Source organism: Ursus arctos, unplaced genomic scaffold (genome assembly GCF_023065955.2).
Source record: "Ursus arctos isolate Adak ecotype North America unplaced genomic scaffold, UrsArc2.0 scaffold_19, whole genome shotgun sequence".
In the NCBI taxonomy this organism is placed as follows: Eukaryota; Metazoa; Chordata; class Mammalia; order Carnivora; family Ursidae; genus Ursus; species Ursus arctos.
In genome coordinates, this window is record NW_026622863.1 from 56,923,037 (window position 1) to 56,940,706 (window position 17,670).

Here is a 17,670-nt window from a genome sequence, read left to right on the forward strand (position 1 = left end):
GCTGGATGGAGAACCACTGGATTTACTCACACATAATGCCCCAGGGAAGAGATGACCCTTTCTGCAACCTCTAAAAATTACCAGCATCTGGCTCCAGAAGGGACTGTCCTCCATTCTCAGGGGGACACGCCACAGATATGGTCCATTCTTATGCCAGAGTCCTGTTTTCATTCCTTGTATGCCTGCCTTTCAGCCTGGCCAAGAAATATGGCACTAGCCACCTTTGCCTACAGTCTTCTTCTAAGTACATCTTCAATAACTACTCCTAGAATGATCTTTCACAATGTATCTGGCCCCTACTTTTTTTTTTGTTTCAGTGGAAGAATTTAGTGATTCAACAGTTGCATATAACCCCAGTGCTCATTATATCAAGTGCCCTCCTTACTGCCCATCACCCAATTATCCTTCCCCTCACCGACCTCCCCTCCAGCCACCCTGTTTGTTCCCCAGAGTTCAGTGTCTCTTATGAATTGCCTCCCTGTTTTCATTTTATTTTTCCTTCCCTTCCCCTATGTTCATGTTTTGTTTCTCAAATTCCACGTATGACTGAAGTCATGTTTGTCTTTCTCTGACTTATTTCGCTTAGCATAATACCCTCTGTTCCATCCACATCGTTGCAAATCTAGCCACTACTTCTTTGCTTTGAACCTTGCAGTGGCTTATAATCCATCCATCCATCCATCCATCCATCCATCCATCCATCCATTGATTCATTCACTCAATTATTCAACAAATATTTTTGAGAGTCTGTTATATTTTAGGAACCATTCTAGGTGCTGTACCAACCAGCAGAAAACAAGACAGACAAGATCCCTGTTCTTGAGGAACTTACATTCTAAGGGAGTCAGGATTAAGATCCTACCAGATAAGGCTCCAGGGCCTTATCTTGGCATTCAGGAACCTCAGGAGCTCACCCTTCCATCTGAGCTCCCGTGCATAGACACCCTCTGGGTTCTTGGACTTTTGTTTTTTCTCTACCTCCACTTTTGGACACCACTTTTCACTCCCTCTCCACCCACTTATGCCTCGGGGCAGTGGTGAAAGGTCTTATCCAAAGACACATATCCACCAAGCCCTGAAACTCGTATTCAATCCATATATGATGGCTCTAAAGCCTGGTGCTCTTGTATGTATAGGCCAGGTTCTGGGCATACAGTCGGCGCTCAAAAGCTACTTTGTGGTGGACCATAGTTTCACATTTATTTTCCCTTCCTTTGACACTCAGGCCAGGGCACATTTCTTCGAGTTAACTCGAACAGCAGATCCTAGAGTTTGCTTTCAAATGTTCTAAGACCAGGTCCCAGAGTAACTCTACTCAACGGAGAATCAGTGTGAGGGACAGGTGGGGCTTGAGGGATCTTTGCGAGCTGAGAGGCTTTGGGTCTGTCATAGACTCCAGGGTTTCTGGGGTTGCTGAGGGTTCTGTAGACTGTGGTAATTCCACGGACAGTGGGGTCTCCAGGTAGGCGTGTAGTCTTCACGGGCTTCATCAGTTCCAGTTCATTTTGCTTATTCTGGAAGTTTAGGGTAAGGGATGCTACAGAGCAGGGCAAAGAAAGGAGGCTGTTGGAACAGGTCTAGAGGTGAGGTGTCCACATCTTAAAAAAGAAAGAATCCTGTCTTTCTGTCTTTGAGCACAGAATTACAGCAATGTGGGGCGGGCACCGGCTTTACCTCTTCTCGGAGTCTCCTGATCGGAGTCTGCAGCTCTGTCTTCTGCTTGTCCTCCATGTGCATTCTCAGCACCGGGAGCCCACCCAGTGTTCCCCAGACTCCTCTGGGAAGTTCTGCCTGACTTGCCCAGGTAGGGTCAGTGCCTCCTTCCTCTGGGCAACCATAACCCCCATCTCAGCCCTGTTACTGTAAGGCGGCCTTCCCACCAGCCTGATTGCTCTCTGAGGGCAGGGCCCAGGTCTCACCCACTTCTGAGACCCCAGCATTGCCAAGCATGGAGGTGAGGAGACCCTGCGGGACGTTTTGGTGGAATTTAACAGATGCGTGGTTTATCCACAAAGGATCACCAGCTCCTAGTGCAGAGTGTAAGGAGGGCAGCAGGGCATTTCTGGTCTAGAGAATTCTAAATGGTAAATAACAGTGAGGCCTGTCTCTTCCAAGCCCTGCTAAGGATACCGGGTCCAAGGTAATGAAGGAGCACCTTGGACTTGGGCCTGTGGCATCTACAGACTGTGTTGACCAAAGCCTGCCAGACACTCAGAGACCAAAGCCTTTGGTTTCTACTCTGATGCCACAACCACTGTGAGGGGCTCTTTGGACGCCCTTCTCGATGTGGATTCAGCGTGAAGGTGTGTGTGTGTGTGTGTGTGTGTGTGTGTGTACGTTGCTGATTCTAATCAGTCTTTATTTCTCTTAATTTTCATCCTTCTTCCCTTCATCATCTCTAAGATGATCTGCCAGCACATTCTGGACTCCGGATGCCCAAAACGATTGAAGATAATTCCTTTAAACACTGCATGTGCCTCTCCTTGTGAGTCTTATTGCCATTATTCGGATAGACTAGATTCCAGACACAATGGATACCCACCGATATCCGGTTCTCTGAAGATGGGCTGATTGTGGATTCTCCTGGCTCTTTAGGCTTCAGAGGCATCTCGGCTTCTCGGCTTGCTCTGACTTTACGGTCGTTTTCTGCTTTGCCCACTGTAACTTTCTTTGCCACCTTCATTCTGATATATTTCATTCTAAGGAAATGACCCCCCTGATCAGTTCTGGCTCTCTGCCCCCCCAATGGGCTCTAGTCTTGACCAGAAGTTCTGGCTTAGAGGCTCGGTGACAACACTGGCTTGCTGTGTTATCGAGGGCAAGCCACACAGCCTCTCTGGGAATTGGTTTCATCCTCTGTAAAATGGGGAGGCCTTGCTTATCAGGCCGTGGGGCTCAGATGAGGTCAGCTATGAAAGGGCTTTGCAAACTGTAAAGGACTGTTATTGGGCTTTAAGTCCGGCTGATTACGCTTTAGAAATAGCTTCCCAGTTTGCCCTGCCGCCTTGCGTCTCTTCCTTCTCACCCCTTACAGTCAGTCAGTCAGTCCCAAGTCCCATCTCTTTGACTGCCCCTCATCACTTGCCTGGCTCACACCTGGCTCTTCGCTGTGTAGTCTGTCGCCCCAACTTCCTGCCTGGCTTCAGGCCTCTGGGCTCTTGCTCTTTGGGCTGTGTACAGACACCTCGCACTAGGAGCTCTCCTTCCCACTTTAGCACTGTTCTGTGGCTCCCAGCCGAGGACTGAGCCCGAGACTCTTGGACGGGCCAGAGGCCCCCCTGCCAAACTCCCTGGCCTGACCTCTGGCAACTCTGCCCTTCTCATTCTGGGCTTCTAGCCGATACATTTAGCCAACTTTCGAGAGTCTTTATGAACTAACACCAAGAAGCCTTTTCAACTTCATTCTTAGCCATTTCCTCTCACTCTCAATGCACCTGACCTTGCACAAAGACACTGGCGATTCCTCAAATGCGTCTCTGGGGGTACGCACATACTACTTTCCACCAAACAGATGAGTACTCGGCCCCCCAGGCCCGCTTTAGACCGCACCCCGGGGACTCGGCTGGCTTCTCCGGGGCTGCCACTTCCTCCTTTACTTTCTCCTTTATGAAATTCGCTGAAAACCTCTGTCCTTTGGACCTGTTTGTGGCTATAACATAGTCCTGATGGCCCTGGACTGTGGTGACCATGTTTGGTGCTTTCTTCCCTTGCCAGACCGTCAGCTCCCTGGGGGCAAGGGCCCTGTCTTTCCCTGGCCAAGCCAGCCTTGCAGCCAGGGCCTGCAGGTAGAATTTTATCCCTGGTACTCACATGAGTGGGGTGAAGCAGAGGAACAGCAGTGCGGTTGCGATGGCTCCATAGATAATGCCCTGGATGAGCCCATTAATGAAAGTCTTGCTGGGCGAAGAACTCTTTCCTGGAAAAAGAGAGCCATGTGAGAAAGGCTTCTCTCCCGAGGCCTTGGAATCGGAGCCGAAGCTCTGCTCCCTCCCCAACCCACTCTTCCTCACCCAGTCTCCTGGGCCCCCTCTACCCTCACTTGGTATCAGCAGGATGCTCAAGGCGTGGGTTCCATTCTGGTTCTTCCCCTTACAGAGGAGCCTCGTGCTCAGTTTCGGCTGCTCCGTCAGGCTGATGGTGCTGTTGGCCCAGGGGCCAATGACGGTGGAAGTCACCTGGAGGCTGCCATCAGTGTTGTTCACGTTCACAGGAACGTCTCCCATCCACCACCGCACGGAGGGTGTGGGGATCCCGTGGAAGGAACAGCTGCACTGCAGAGACTTCTCCAAGGAACAAGAGGAAGAGAGCAGCCTGGTGGGTGCTGTGGGGAGGGAGGGTCAGCAGTCAGCAAGGCATCCGGACTTCCTTTCTCCACTTCCTCCAGGACCCAGCCTCCTCCTTACTCGTGATTCCCAAGGAGCTTCGGAAAGACCTTTAGGAAGCCCAGAGGAGCTGGGCTTCTCAGACCAGTTCCCCTTCATCCTTTCTCCTCCCCTGGCCTGAAAGTGAACACTGGACCTGACTAATGGCAAGGGAACTTTCTGAGGATCTACATTGCTGCTGACCCCTTACCTGACACCACCCCCTCCCTGGCAGCCCCAGGCTAGACTTCCCCACCTCAGCTCCTACTTCCCTCTTCCTCCCATCCCTCAGGCTCTGCTCCTTCCCAGCTCCACCTGTGATCAATTTCTCCCTCTGTCTCTTCTTGTTTGGATGTCTTTCGCCAAGTCACTTCCCCTCTCTTTGTTTTATCCCAGTTTGGGAAACAGGGGTATTCGCGAACCTGTATCCTACTCTCAGGAATGTAAGAATGAACACTGCCAAAGGTTGGCAGTGTTCCTAGCTGAATATACGGTAAAGTGTTACCCATTCAATAAACAGAACACCTTTCTAGACTTCTTTTTTCCCAGGGCCAGGTGGCCTTTGATTAAGCATTCATCTGAAGCAGAGACTGCTTTGGCTTTTTCTGGGTAAGAACATTCGAGATGGGCTCACTCTACATAGAACAGGTTGGATATACTGTCCACTTGGTGCCTTTTGTCGGTTAATAAGGAACAGTCACACTCTACAAGGTCTCTAGTGAGGAATCAGTTCTTAGTGTCTCCACGTACTTCTTCACTGGAGTTGTCTGCGGTTACTGGAAGAAAGGGGTAATTTTCTCTTCAACAGTGACCCTTGATTTGGACTTTTCATCTGGGTCACCTGGGGGGATGAGGAATTTGCAGGGACTCTACCCCTGCAGATCTCTGGATTATTCATTTTTACCGTCTGGGAAAACGTGCCTGTGGACAGTGGCTGACAGGCATGGGAAACCTGACGAACCCTGGGCCTTCCAGCTCCTAATACTCTCATACTTCAACCTCCCTGGCTGAGAGCCCACCCTCACCCCCAACACCACTCCCTGACCCAATCTGCTATTCACCTCAGCCACTCCCAGCCCTGCCAGGGCCCGGCACACGGATCTCTAGCCCATGTTGGTTATCTGGTGCCCTACGCCCTTATGTCCTCTCTTCTCATACCCTGTGGGCCAGCCCGCCCCAGTCCTGGAGCCGTAGGCACCTCCACCACTGTCTCTCGCCCCACTCACCCAGCTGTTGCAGTGGTCCTTCCATTTGCAGTAGCAGTGGTCCTCAGGAAGACGAGGGGACAGGGCCTTCGCCGCAGCTGGCTTTCACATCAGAGCCCTGTGGTTCAGAAGACGAGACGATGAATAACTGAAAGAGGATGTGGGGATGGGAGAGCAGAAAGTATTCTTAGCGAGCCAGGGGCTTCTGTCTCTGGTCATCCTGGAGGCCTGTCCACCCTCGGAAGCAGGAATTACGCGGAATGAGATGTTCAAGGGCACTTAAGGACAGGGAGCACCCCTACGACCTCTGTGTGGCCCCAGTGCCACATGCCCTTCTCTCTCCTCTGGTCTCTCCCTCCCATCCCCAGCCCACTGGGAGAAGCTCAATTACAGGGTCTTTGGGTTCTGTCTCAAAGCTAACAGAGATTCATGGAAGGGCTGTGTTATCTCAGAGGGACAGGGCCAGTCTGGGTGTTTGGAATAACCCACTGGGGACACGGGAGAAATGGCCTAGACCCAAGCGACTCAGGCCACGTGGCCAGGGAGGAGCGTGGAGTGGGGGTCGGGAAAGAATGACATGCTTGAGTTAGTGTGTGGGTCATGAGGGATGGAGAGGATGGGACAGCCTTAACAGATCCTCTGGGAAAATGGAAAAAGGACAGGAATTCCTCCTGCTGATAGGAAAAGTTCCGAACTTCCTTGCTTTGCAAATGAGGTTCTCCACGATTCTGCCTTACCCTTGCTTTCTGTCTCCCTGTGCCTTTCCCAACATTCTCCATGCCAAAGGGAAAATGCGGCCTTCTCCAATGTTCACCCTGATCATCCTTCTCCCGTCACTCAGGGATTTCTCCCTTTCACAGCTTCTCCTCTTGCAGCTCCACTCTGTCCACATTCACATCCTACTTCAATTTCAGAGCTGAGTTCAGTGCCACCTCCTGCATGCAGCCTTCCCTGATCTCCTCACCCAGTCAGAAGTGGGTAAATCTCTCCCCTTCCAGAACTACCAAGTTGTTTCATTTGTTGGTTTTTGAGGAAAGAATCCGTTTTCTCCTCCTACTAGAATTTGTTTTCGTGCAGCCAGACAACAACTACCTTCCCTGCTCTTTGCTCCGCACAGATCCAGCTTCGTTTAGGGGTGCGATGTTGGGAGCTAAAGCACCCCTTTGTCTAGACTCCTTTGTAGTTAACGTGGGGCACGTGGCATTGTTGGAGTGGAAGTGAGCTGGGGATTCCTGGGAAAGTTTTCCTTTCTTGATATTCTCATTTCCTTCTTCCTCCTCCCTAAAGTATGGATACGACACTGGAGGTAGACCAGCCATTTGGCAGCCATGACGTAACGGCGAGCATGAACGCCACTCATGACGGACATTCCTGCAGAACAGCCTACCTCGGCACATCTCCTTACGTGAGGAAGACAAGCTCTCCTTTGGTTAGGTCACTTTAGTTGGGAAACTAGCGAAATACTTTAGAATCTACCAGAGACTGAGCTCTTTAAGGGAAGGCCCTACATCAAACAGACCTCTGTGACCTCAGAGCTTAGAAAAGGACCTTTGATAGTCACTGATAAAATGTTCAAACGTCAGTTTCACTTTTCATGAAACTATCCTCCCCCCCCTGCCTTTTTTTTTGGCAAAACATTGATTTAAGAGCAAGAGCCCAGGATTCGAGCACTGATTATGTAAGCTATGTCTCTGATTCACTGGAGGACCACAGATGAATCTCTGCGTCAGTTCTTGGAAAAGGCAGGATGAGGGGACGTGTCCCCAGTCTATATAACACCTTGCGGCAGACACTGTTGGCTTCTGACCCAACAGGTATCCCAGCACCATTGTCCCTGTCGCCTCCACTACAGAGACTGACGATAATAAACATTAATGTTCCCAGGTTCCCTTACATGTATGTCCTGGTAGTCAGCTGACACGGTTCTGGTCAAAGAAAAAAACCTTCCCAACCCTCTTGATATTTTACTGTTCAGAAAGGTCACTTAAACCTAGAAGGTGAAAAAGAAAGCAAAACCCTAAAATTGAACACAAACAAAATCTAGTAAACAAATGAAAACAATGATAACAGAACAATTCTGGAAGCGTATCTATTTCACGTAACCTTTGAACACAGGGCTCTGGCTGTACAGTCTTAAGGGAGACAAAGAAAGCTATCAGTATTGGTATTGTAATTTTGAAACTATTGTGTTTTAAAGATTTGCACAGTAAGGAAAAAGAGAAACGATATAAAATATAATAATTTAAGAGAAGAGAGTAAAGTTTAATTTTAATTGGCAATATTGATACAAACCCTTGGTTTAAAAAACCAACTTCTATTTCCACAGTCTGTTCATTGAAAGAGCCTAGGAGCAATGACATATCTATAGGGATAAACGTGCCTGGCACCTGTATCTTGGTTTCTAAATAATATCCATCGGTGTGCTGAAGCCCGCAGAAAGCAACTTAAAAAAGCTGATTATTAAATGTTTAAGAATATGGCAAGCTATGGGGTGCCTGGGTGGCTCAGTTGTTAAGCGTCTGCCTTCAGCTCAGGGCGTGATCCCGGAGTCCTGGGATCAAGCCCCACATCAGGCTCCTCCACTGGGAGCCTGCTTCTTCCTCTCCCACTCCCCCTGCCTGTGTTCCCTCTCTCTCTGGCTGTCTCTCTCTGTGTCAAATAAAGAAATAAAATCTTAAAAAAAAAAAGAATATGGCAAGCTATATAATGTTGTCAAACACAGTCATTCGTATCATTTAAATTACAGAAACTTAATAAACAAATTATATTCAAAACAAAAGTAATCATTACTTGAAACTGATTACTTCCTGATTTTTCTAGGACATCTCACTGTTATCTGTGCTTTTCAGGTGATTTACAACGATTGTACCTGTACGATGGAAATACTACATAATGGTGGGTTACTGGATCTCTTCCTAACTCTGTATCATGAGTTGGTAGCTTGAAACTGTCTATGGTTAAGTGTCTCTGCAGCGGAAGTTGGCGATGCTACAGTTCAGGGCTTCTTTTTCCCTTTGGAGATCCAGTTACTAAATATTTACTAGCATACCATTGCTAGTATTTCCCACTCGAAGGAAACCATTCATCTTGCAACAGCCTTCCATAAGCCAAACCGCTCTTTGTCATTTGAGAGCTTTTCAGTGCTACCACCCAAATGGCAATAGGATCTGCAGCTCCTCAGGTGGGAAAAGAGGGGAAAAAAGACCACCTGCTCGTAATTATGTTGAGTACCTCCTCACAGTCCCTCGGTACCATGTTCCTCTATAAACCATTTCCATTTTATTACTGAACTTTTCTGGGCATGGCCTTCCTAATCAACATCACCAAGAACAATCACGAGTATTTCAGGTTTCAGGATTATTCTACTTCCTCTAGTCCTACGGGCAGCTTCAATCAAAGCCCAATAGCCTTGTCTCTCAAATGGAGATATTTCTGATTAAACAAATCCCGGTGGTCGCCACTGGGGGGTGCTCAGTGGCTTTTGTAGTAAACTGTAGTCTGCGTAAGGATTCCAAGACTTCATTCTAGTAATTTTATGGTTAGGGGCTAGCCATATTCCCGAATGCAGACTATGTGTCACCCAAAATCCAAATAAGCCAATCAAACACTAGGCTTCTGACATTTTTTTTCACCAGATATCGTATATTTTTTAAATTAAGAAAATTTATTAAATTAAATTAAATTTGGGCTTGGGCAATTTTATTGGTTTAGCACATCCAATCGATAGTGGTTGAAGGGAGGATTTATATGCCTCCCATTTCATACTAGGTAAGGCAAACGTTCCCCAGCCAGACACAGTATCTACTCATATTTAGATAAAGGAGGAGACACTATGTGTTCAAGTATTCCATTTTTCGTCTAAACCCTCACTTTAACCGCCGCAATCCTTGTATTCTCGTATCTTCCCAATCTCAGTATAATTCTCACGAGGACTCACAGTGCATGGGCCTCCCAGCTTAAGGAGTCCCAGAAATATCTCTTCTCCAGCCCATTTTACCACTAATGTGCCCTTGGCCTTGAGTCTCCAGCTGGGCATGGAGCCAAGGAACCCAGGCCTTTTTACCAATCTCTGTCTTGATTAAATAATAGAATCATCACCTCAGGCAATCTGAAGTTAGGGTCCCATTGTCACATTTGCCTTCTTGCTTTTGAAATTCCTCCAACCTAGGGTAACTACAACAGACTTGATTAGGATCCTTCAAAGCTGAGGGACCATCAGGGTCCACCCAAACTCCAAGAGCACTGCACTAAGACCTCTGTTTTGATTCCATCAATGTCCACTCTATTCCTTAATAACTGTTTAAAGATTTCCTTCTCCATTGGGATGAGTCCCGTTGACACTTCCCTTCATCTTTCCTTTTTTTAAAAAAGATATTTATTTATGTATAGATTGATTGATTGATTGATTGAAGAGAGAGATTGAGTGAGTGGGGGGAGGAGCGGGGGGGGGGGGGCGGGACAAACTGAGTGCGAAGTCCAACACAGGGTTTGATCCCATGACCCTGAGATCATGACCCAAGCCAAAATCAAGAGCCAGATGCTTAACTGACAGCCACCCAGGGATCCCTCCCCTTCATCTTTCTTCATTCTCCTGTGACTCACTCTAATTTTCTTTGCTACCTGCTGTTCCAACATGGCTTTTCCCTTTAGTATAGCCCTGAGGCTAGCAGCCATAGCTCAGACTGGACAGAACCCAAGCTTGGCCTGGTGTCAGGATCCACCCCAGCCCTTTTCTTTACTTTCATTTTAGCTATTACAGATAAAAATAACCAAAGGATTGTATATTTTGCTTGTTTCTTGAGATTTTGAATTTCTTTATGCGTCCACTGAGTCGACTCTTCCAGAGCTGGATCCATAATTTAAAAAAAAAATTGGTAACATTAACCTCTTGCAGCTAATTGCAGAACAGCTGCATTTTCATGCCTGTAAGTGACTTTGGGGACATGGAAGTTTCATCTTCCCCTGATTTCACATCCTCGTTCTTCCCAAAACTTACGTTTCACTGAGCCTAGTTCTCACAAATCTAATTTCTGATGCCAACTGCAAAATTAGTGAACACCAAAAAGATACCCTCACTTCTGACACCGTCTGCAGGTTTCAAAGGCCTCGAAAACCACCCTCACTTCTAACACCAATACAAGTTTGAAGGTCCTCAAGACTACTCTTAGGTTTGATAATTCACTAGAAATACTCAGAGAATTCCTGAAAGCTGTTATGCTCATGGTTATTGTTTATTGCAACTAAAGAATACAGATTAAAATATGCCCAGGGAAGAAGCACATAGACAGAGTCCAGGAAAGTTCCAACCAGAGAATTTCCAGCTGCCCTCTCTCCCTGTGGAGTCATGGACAGTACAACGAATATTTCCTGGTAATGATGTGTGACAATATGCATGGAATATGACAACCACAGAAGCTCACCCAAGCCTGCTGCCCAGAGTTTTTACTGGCCCTTCATCATATGGGCATGACTGATTGCCCCCCCCCACAAGGCTGATCTTAAGTCTCCAGCTCCAACTCCTTTAAAAAAAAAAAAGAAAAGAAAAAGATTTTATTTAGTTATTCAAGAGAGAGAAAGAAAGAGCACAAGCAGGTGAAGGGGCAGAGGGAGAGGGAGAAGCAGATTCCCTGCTGACCAGGGAGCCCTACGTGGGGCACGATCCCAGGACCCTGAAATCATGACCTGAGCTGAGACTGAGCCACCCAGGCGCCCCTCCATCTCCAGCTCCTTCTGAAGGTGGGCTGGTATCACATGATCTAAAGACCCCATTCTCAATCATACCGTTACACAATCGGGTGTGGCCAGCCCCTGCCCCTAATCACATTTTCAGACTGTTCAGTGTGATGCCCCCAGGCAAGCAGACACTCCTATCAGGCCTGACAGTCTAGGGACTTAGAGATTATCTTCTAGAAGCCAAGGGCAAAGGCCAGACCTTTCTTCAGGCTAGGTTAAATACCTTACTACACAGAATGATAAATGCCAAATCCAAGATAGCAGTAATTTCCAGGTTTGAGTGGGAAATGTATTTGGGGAAAGGATACACAAGAGGCAGTGTTTTAAATTTTAAGTTGGGTAGCAGCCGCATGCTCTTGTGATACCATTTTACGCCTTTCTATTTGTCTGAACTATTTACATATCATAATATGTAAATGAACATTTGATCATTGTCATTTACAAACAAGCGCTATATATGTGTATTACATGTAAATACACACGCTCATATATAAGTTAAATGTTCATATATAACACATAAATACATAAACATAAATAAAAGATCTGGAAAGCTATGTAATAGGCAGTCACCACTACTCACCTACGGGTAGAGCAGTGATTACAGAAAAGACGTAGTAGGATTTTCAGTTTTTATGCTCTACACTTTGGCACTGTTTGACACGTAAGTTTGTGTTCACGTATTACAACCAATTCTTTTCATAAAGGTGACTTAGTAAATGAAAACAAAGACACGATTGCGTAATTAGGCCGTAACGAAATTTTAAAATATTTTACACGAATATTTTTTTTAGCTACTAATATCCACCAACTTCACATGGACATCATCCCATTTATTCTTCCCAAGAACCTGAGACTGAATATACCGACAACGGCCCTACCACATATGACCCTCGAGCCTCAACTCTATGACATATGTGACTCTGGTCCTCACTTTGCAGCAACAAGTCCAGGAAGCCAAACCACAATTTCGGCAGCAAGGGGCCCAGAACCCTCAGAACTTGGTCAGTGAGTACCAGGTTCCCTATTTTTTGCCCCTGCTTCCAGCTCAGAACCAATCAAGGAAAGTCAAATCTCCTCCCAATCCAGTCACCTAAGATGCTCCCCCTTCGAATTAGCTTCCGCTTCCGCATGACCCCAGTCTCTAATCCGACCCTGTCCGAAACTTCTTTTTCCCACTATGCTGCCTGCCTCTGAGTCGTTGGCCGAATGCCAGGGATACAGCAAACTCTGAGTAAGTAACTTGCTTGTTCTCATTTGGGTAGTCTTCCTTTACTTCTAGAAACCCTGAGGAACTCAGTCTTACGATTTTCTCCTTATGGGGGAGGAGACTGAAGCTCGGAGAAATAGTGATTTTCTCAAAGCACTGAGCAAGTGTAGTCGGAGACAGATTGAAAACTCAGGTTCCTCTTTCTCCACACCAACTTTCTTTTCTTTTTTTGTTTTTTTGAAGATTTTATTTATTCATTTGAGAAAGAGAAAGAGAGAGCACGAGTGGGGCAGAGGAGGGGCAGAGGGAGAGGAGAAGCAGACTTCCCGCTGAGAAGGGAGCCAGATGCAGAGCCCAGTCCCAGGACCCCGAGATCATGACCTGAGCCGAAGGCAGATGCCCAACCGACTGAGCCACCCAGGTGCCCCACACCAACTTTCAAGAGAGCAGAAAATGTATAAACTACCTGCATTCTTTGGCCAACAGGCAACAGAGTAAGGGTAGAAAGTAAAATTAAAAGTTTAAGCATCCTCGCTCTCATCTTAGAAAAAGGAAAAAAATCAATCACCTCAGACTTAGGAAACATGTCTCTAAATCAAATGAAATCATACCCAGGAAGAAATCAAGAATTAAAACCTTGGAGTCCTTTTTGACTACTCTCTTTCCTCTCATGTTCCATAGCCATGTCAGAAAATCCTGTTGGCACTGCTTTATATTTTTTACTTATTTACTTTTATTTTTTTAGATTTTGTTTGTCAGAGAGAGAGAAAGAGAGAGAGCGCACAAACAGGGGGAGCAGCAGGCAGAGGGAGAAGCAGGCTCCCACTGAGCAAGGAGCCTGACATGGGGCTCGATCCCAGGACGCTGAGCCAAAGATAGACGCTTAACTGACTGAGCCACCCAGGTGTCCCAGCACTGTTTTTTAAAATATATTCAAAATCTCACCACTTTTAATCAGTCACCTCCACTGCGGCCACCCTGGTCCAAACCACCATCCTCTCTCACCCAGACTGCTACCGTGACCTGTTCACCGGCCTTGCTGCGCTACCTTTAGGGCCTGTCCATTCTACTCCCCACAGTGGCAGCCAGAGGGAACCTGTCAACATCTCAGCAAGATCCCGACCCTTCTCTGCTCAAAACTCTCCAGAGGTTCTCCTCTCACTCAGAGTCAAAGTCAAAAGTTCTGCATGTGGTAACCCTCTCCCTTTGCCTCTCTGATCTCACCTCCTGCCCCTCTACGGAGGCTCTTGGCTTCCACAGTCCGCTTCCTCTAATGAGTCTCAAGCAGCACAGGGGCGCCTGGGTGGCACAGTGGTTAAGCGTCTGCCTTCGGCTCAGGGCGTGATCCCAGCGTTCTGGGATCGAACCCCACATCAGGCTCCTCCGCTATGAGCCTGCTTCTTCCTCTCCCACTCCCCCTGCTTGTGTTCCCTCTCTCGCTGGCTGGCTCTCTGTCAAATAAATAAATAAAATCTTAAAAAAAAAAAAAAGAAGAAGAAGCACATTCCCTACTGACGGCACCCTCATTCATTCCCTCCAGCAACCAACCTGTTGAGCACCTCTTCATGCCAGGCGCTGTTTTATGAATAAGGCGGTAACCAATGAGACAATCGCTGTCCTCATTCTAGTACGGAAGGCAGACAATAAACAAGTTGGCGGTCAAGATAATTTGAGAGCTATTAAGTACTACAGAAGAAACATAATGCAGGATAATAGGATAGAGGGTTATGGGATGGGGGACAGTGGGGAAACAGTTTAGGTAGGGTGGTTAGAAAAGGCCTCTTTGAGGAAGTGACGTCTGAGCCGAAACCTAGAGGAAGGAAAGGCACGTCTGCTCCCTTTTTGCACTGCCAATTCCCCCGCTTCTGATTTAAAACCCCATTTTGGATGTTGGAATGAGCCCTGTCGGAGTCCTGCCCCAGGCTTGACTAGTAAATCACTGAGTAACCTTGGCCAAATATTTTCTCCTCTCTGCTTGTCCTTTGATCTCCTCACGTGTAACAAGAGTGGGTTTTATGATTGGAAATGTAGTGATCCGTCCAACTCTAAAATTCTGATTTCTTTCTGCTCTCCTCTGCCAGGTGTTAAGACCCGGGATGACTCCTCATGGACCCTCTCTTCTTTTCTCCCCCTTACATTTCCCTTTGCCCATCATTGCTCCTCTCCATTTTACCCTTGGCTCTTGCTCCAAGGGCTCCAGGATATTCTTTGTGCTCAGTACACTCCCGACTGTGTACTTCCTCGGCAGAGCCTAAGGGATACAAAGGGCTTTCCCGACTTGCTGAGGAAAAGACTCACTTTTGGACAACTGACTTACTTAGGCTGACTGGAAAGCTGATTTTCTAGAAAAACCGAAGACTAACAGTGAAGCTGATTAACTGGCTTACACTTGGGATAACCGTGGGACCAACGACTGCGTGCTTTACCGGGGATTAACTTACTGAGAGACTGATTCAGAGGAAGCGTAATTAACTAACAGGGCAGGCTACGAAGGGGGTGGATTAGCTGATTAACTCATTAATTGGTTTGCAAGGGGACTTCCTGTTGACTCCTAACCGCACTAATCTGATCATTAATCAACAGATCACTTGGTGAGCCCCTGGCTGCCCTTGAGGCTTGACCAGGTGACCCACCTGGTGGCAGGCTGAATACAGTCAGGCTGCTGGTGGACGGACAGAGCGATGAGCCAGCGGCTGCCCTCAGGGGGCCTCCACGGCTGACTGATCCAGAAGTGGTCTCCTTCCCACCGAGAGGCTCGAGGCGCCGCCCTGGAGCCTAACCGTGTCCCCCCTCCCCCGCAACCCCCACAAACCTGACTGCCAAGCCGGGGACCGCCTGACAGACAGAGGAGCCCCGCTTTCCTGGAAGCCCAGTTGGGACAGCCCCAACGCATATCGCGCACTCAACGGTTGCCAGGAAAGCCAACAGGCCAGGACCCGCTCGCGACGCCAGGCGCTTTTCCTCTGTGGCGCGGGGAAGGCTGTGGGGCGGTTGGAGTCACCCTTGGTCCTGCCCCCCTCCGCCTTGCATGGGCGTGTCTACCCTGTAGCCAATCAGCGGTTGCATGGGCCTATCCTACAGCCAATCAGCGGCTGCACGGGCCAATTCCACAGCCAATCAGCGGCTGCACGCGCTCTTACGCTGCAGCCAATCAACGAGCAGACCTTGAGCCAATCAGTAGCGGGGGGCGGTGCTGTGGGAATGTGGGTGCCAGTTTTCTTCTTCGAGAGGCTTTTCTTGATGTTACCAATGAAAACCACTCTACCTTCCTCACTCTGACGGCTCAGTTCCTCGTTCTACTCATTAAACACTTCCTTAACCACTGAACATTTTCAAAACACTTATTGTTACTAAATCATACTTTTGCTTACGGTCTGACTACTTCACTAGAATGTAAGCTCACTGTGGGCAAAGTTTTGTTTTGTCTTTTTTCACTGTGGTTTCTTGCATGCTTGGAATATTAAAGATATTTAATATTCATCGACACGTTTTCATTTGATCATGAACAGGCGGAGGGGACAGGAACCCAAAGTTTCATGTTAGGCATATTTTAGTTGGTCAGATATTGCCAAAGAATTTTCTGAAGTGGATGAACGAGTTCACACTTGGGCCAGCAACCTATGAGTTACGCATGCTCCCCATCCTTGATTTGGGCCATTCTGGTGTTTGTGTAGTGATACTTTATTGTAGTTTTAATTGCACATCCCTGAGCGGTAATGTTATCTTTATGTTTTTTACAAATTGAAGTTTAATCAACATACAGTGATCTATGAGTTTTAGGTGTATAATAGAGTCGTCTAACAATTCTGTACATACTCAGTACTCATCACCCTAACTGTATATTTTAATCCCCATTCTCTATTTCACTCATCCCCTCACCACCTCCCCCCCCTTGCAACCACCGGTTTGTTCTCAGTATTTAAGAGTGTATTTTTTTTGTCTTTTTTTTCTTTGTTCGTGTTTTCTTAAATTCCACATATGAGTGAAATCATATGGTATTTGTCTATGTCTGACTTATTTCACTCAGCATTATACCCTCCACGTCCATCCGTGTTGTTGCAAATGGCAAGATCTCATCCTTTTCTGTGGCCGAGTCATGTCCCATTGTATACATATACCACATCTTCTTTATCCATTCATCTATCTATGGACACTTGGGTCACCTTCATGTCTGGGCTATTGTAAATAATGTTGCAGTAAGCATAGTGGTGTATATATCTTTTTGAATTAGTGTTTTTGTTTTCTTTGGGTAAATACCCAGTGTGGAATTACTGGATAGATGGTAATTCTATGTTTAATTTTTTGAGGAAACTCCATACTGTTTTCCACGGTACTGCAGCATTTTGCATTCTCATCAGCAATGCACAGGGGGCCCAATTTCTCCACAACTTTATCAATCTTGTCTTTTCTGGTTTTGATAATAGCCATCCTAATGGGTATGAAGTGGTATCTCATTCTGATTTTGATTTGCATTTCCCTAGTGACTAGTGATGTTGAACATCTTTTCACGTGTTTACTACCCATTTATGTATCTTCTTTGAAGAAATGTCTATTCAAGTCCTTCACCATTTAAAAAAAAAATTGGGTTCTCGTATTTGTTGTTCAGTTGTAGGACCTCTTTCCATATTGTGGATGTTAATCCTTTATCAGGTATTTGATCTGCAAATTTTTTCTCCCATTCTGTGTGTTGCCTTTTCACGATGTCGAAAGTGTCATTAGAAGCACAAAAATGTTCAGTTCTGAGGAAGTTCAATTTATCTCCTTTTTCTTTTGTTGCCTGTGTTTTGGTGTCCTATCTAAGGGATATTGGTCTGTAGTTTCATTTTCTTGTAGTGTCTCTGTCTGGCTTCGGTATCAGGATAAACTTGGCCTCATTGAATGAGTTAGGAAGAAGTATTCTTTCCTCTTTTATCTTTTCGGAAGAATTTGAGAAGGGCTTGTATTAATTCTTCTTTATTATTTTTTTCTAAAGATTTTATTTTTAAGTAATCTCTACAGGCAATGTGGGGCTCGAACTTAGAACCCCAAGATCAAGAGTCACACGCTGGATGGGGTGACCAAGTGATGAGTATTAAGGAGGGAATGTGTTGGGATGAGCACTGGGTGTTATACGCAACTAATGAATCGTTGGACACTACAACAAAAACTTATGATGTACTATTTG

At 46.7% G+C, this 17,670-nt stretch overlaps 1 protein-coding gene across 5 annotated transcripts in view; it reads right to left on the minus strand.

The window, feature by feature from the left end:
* The window catches only part of SIGLECL1 (SIGLEC family like 1), a 31,650-nt gene extending 16,135 nt beyond the window's left edge, over positions 1–15,515 (minus strand). The window contains exons 1-6 of one of the 5 annotated variants that reach the window (XM_026488299.4): positions 15,319–15,476; positions 5,588–5,684; positions 4,040–4,321; positions 3,811–3,916; positions 2,543–2,699; positions 737–1,537 (exon numbers count right to left, since the gene is read on the minus strand). In XM_026488299.4, coding sequence (XP_026344084.1) covers positions 1,523–1,537; positions 2,543–2,699; positions 3,811–3,916; positions 4,040–4,321; positions 5,588–5,612 — 585 coding nt within the window. In that variant the 5' untranslated portion in view covers positions 5,613–5,684; positions 15,319–15,476 and the 3' untranslated portion in view covers positions 737–1,522. Of the gene's footprint in view, positions 1–736; positions 2,700–3,810; positions 3,917–4,039; positions 4,322–5,587; positions 5,685–15,318 lie in introns of those variants that run through there. The other 4 variants (XM_044380033.3, XR_008960173.1, XM_044380032.3 and 1 more) reach the window with 4 other exon arrangements.
* Positions 15,516–17,670: the final 2,155 nt, after the last annotated feature.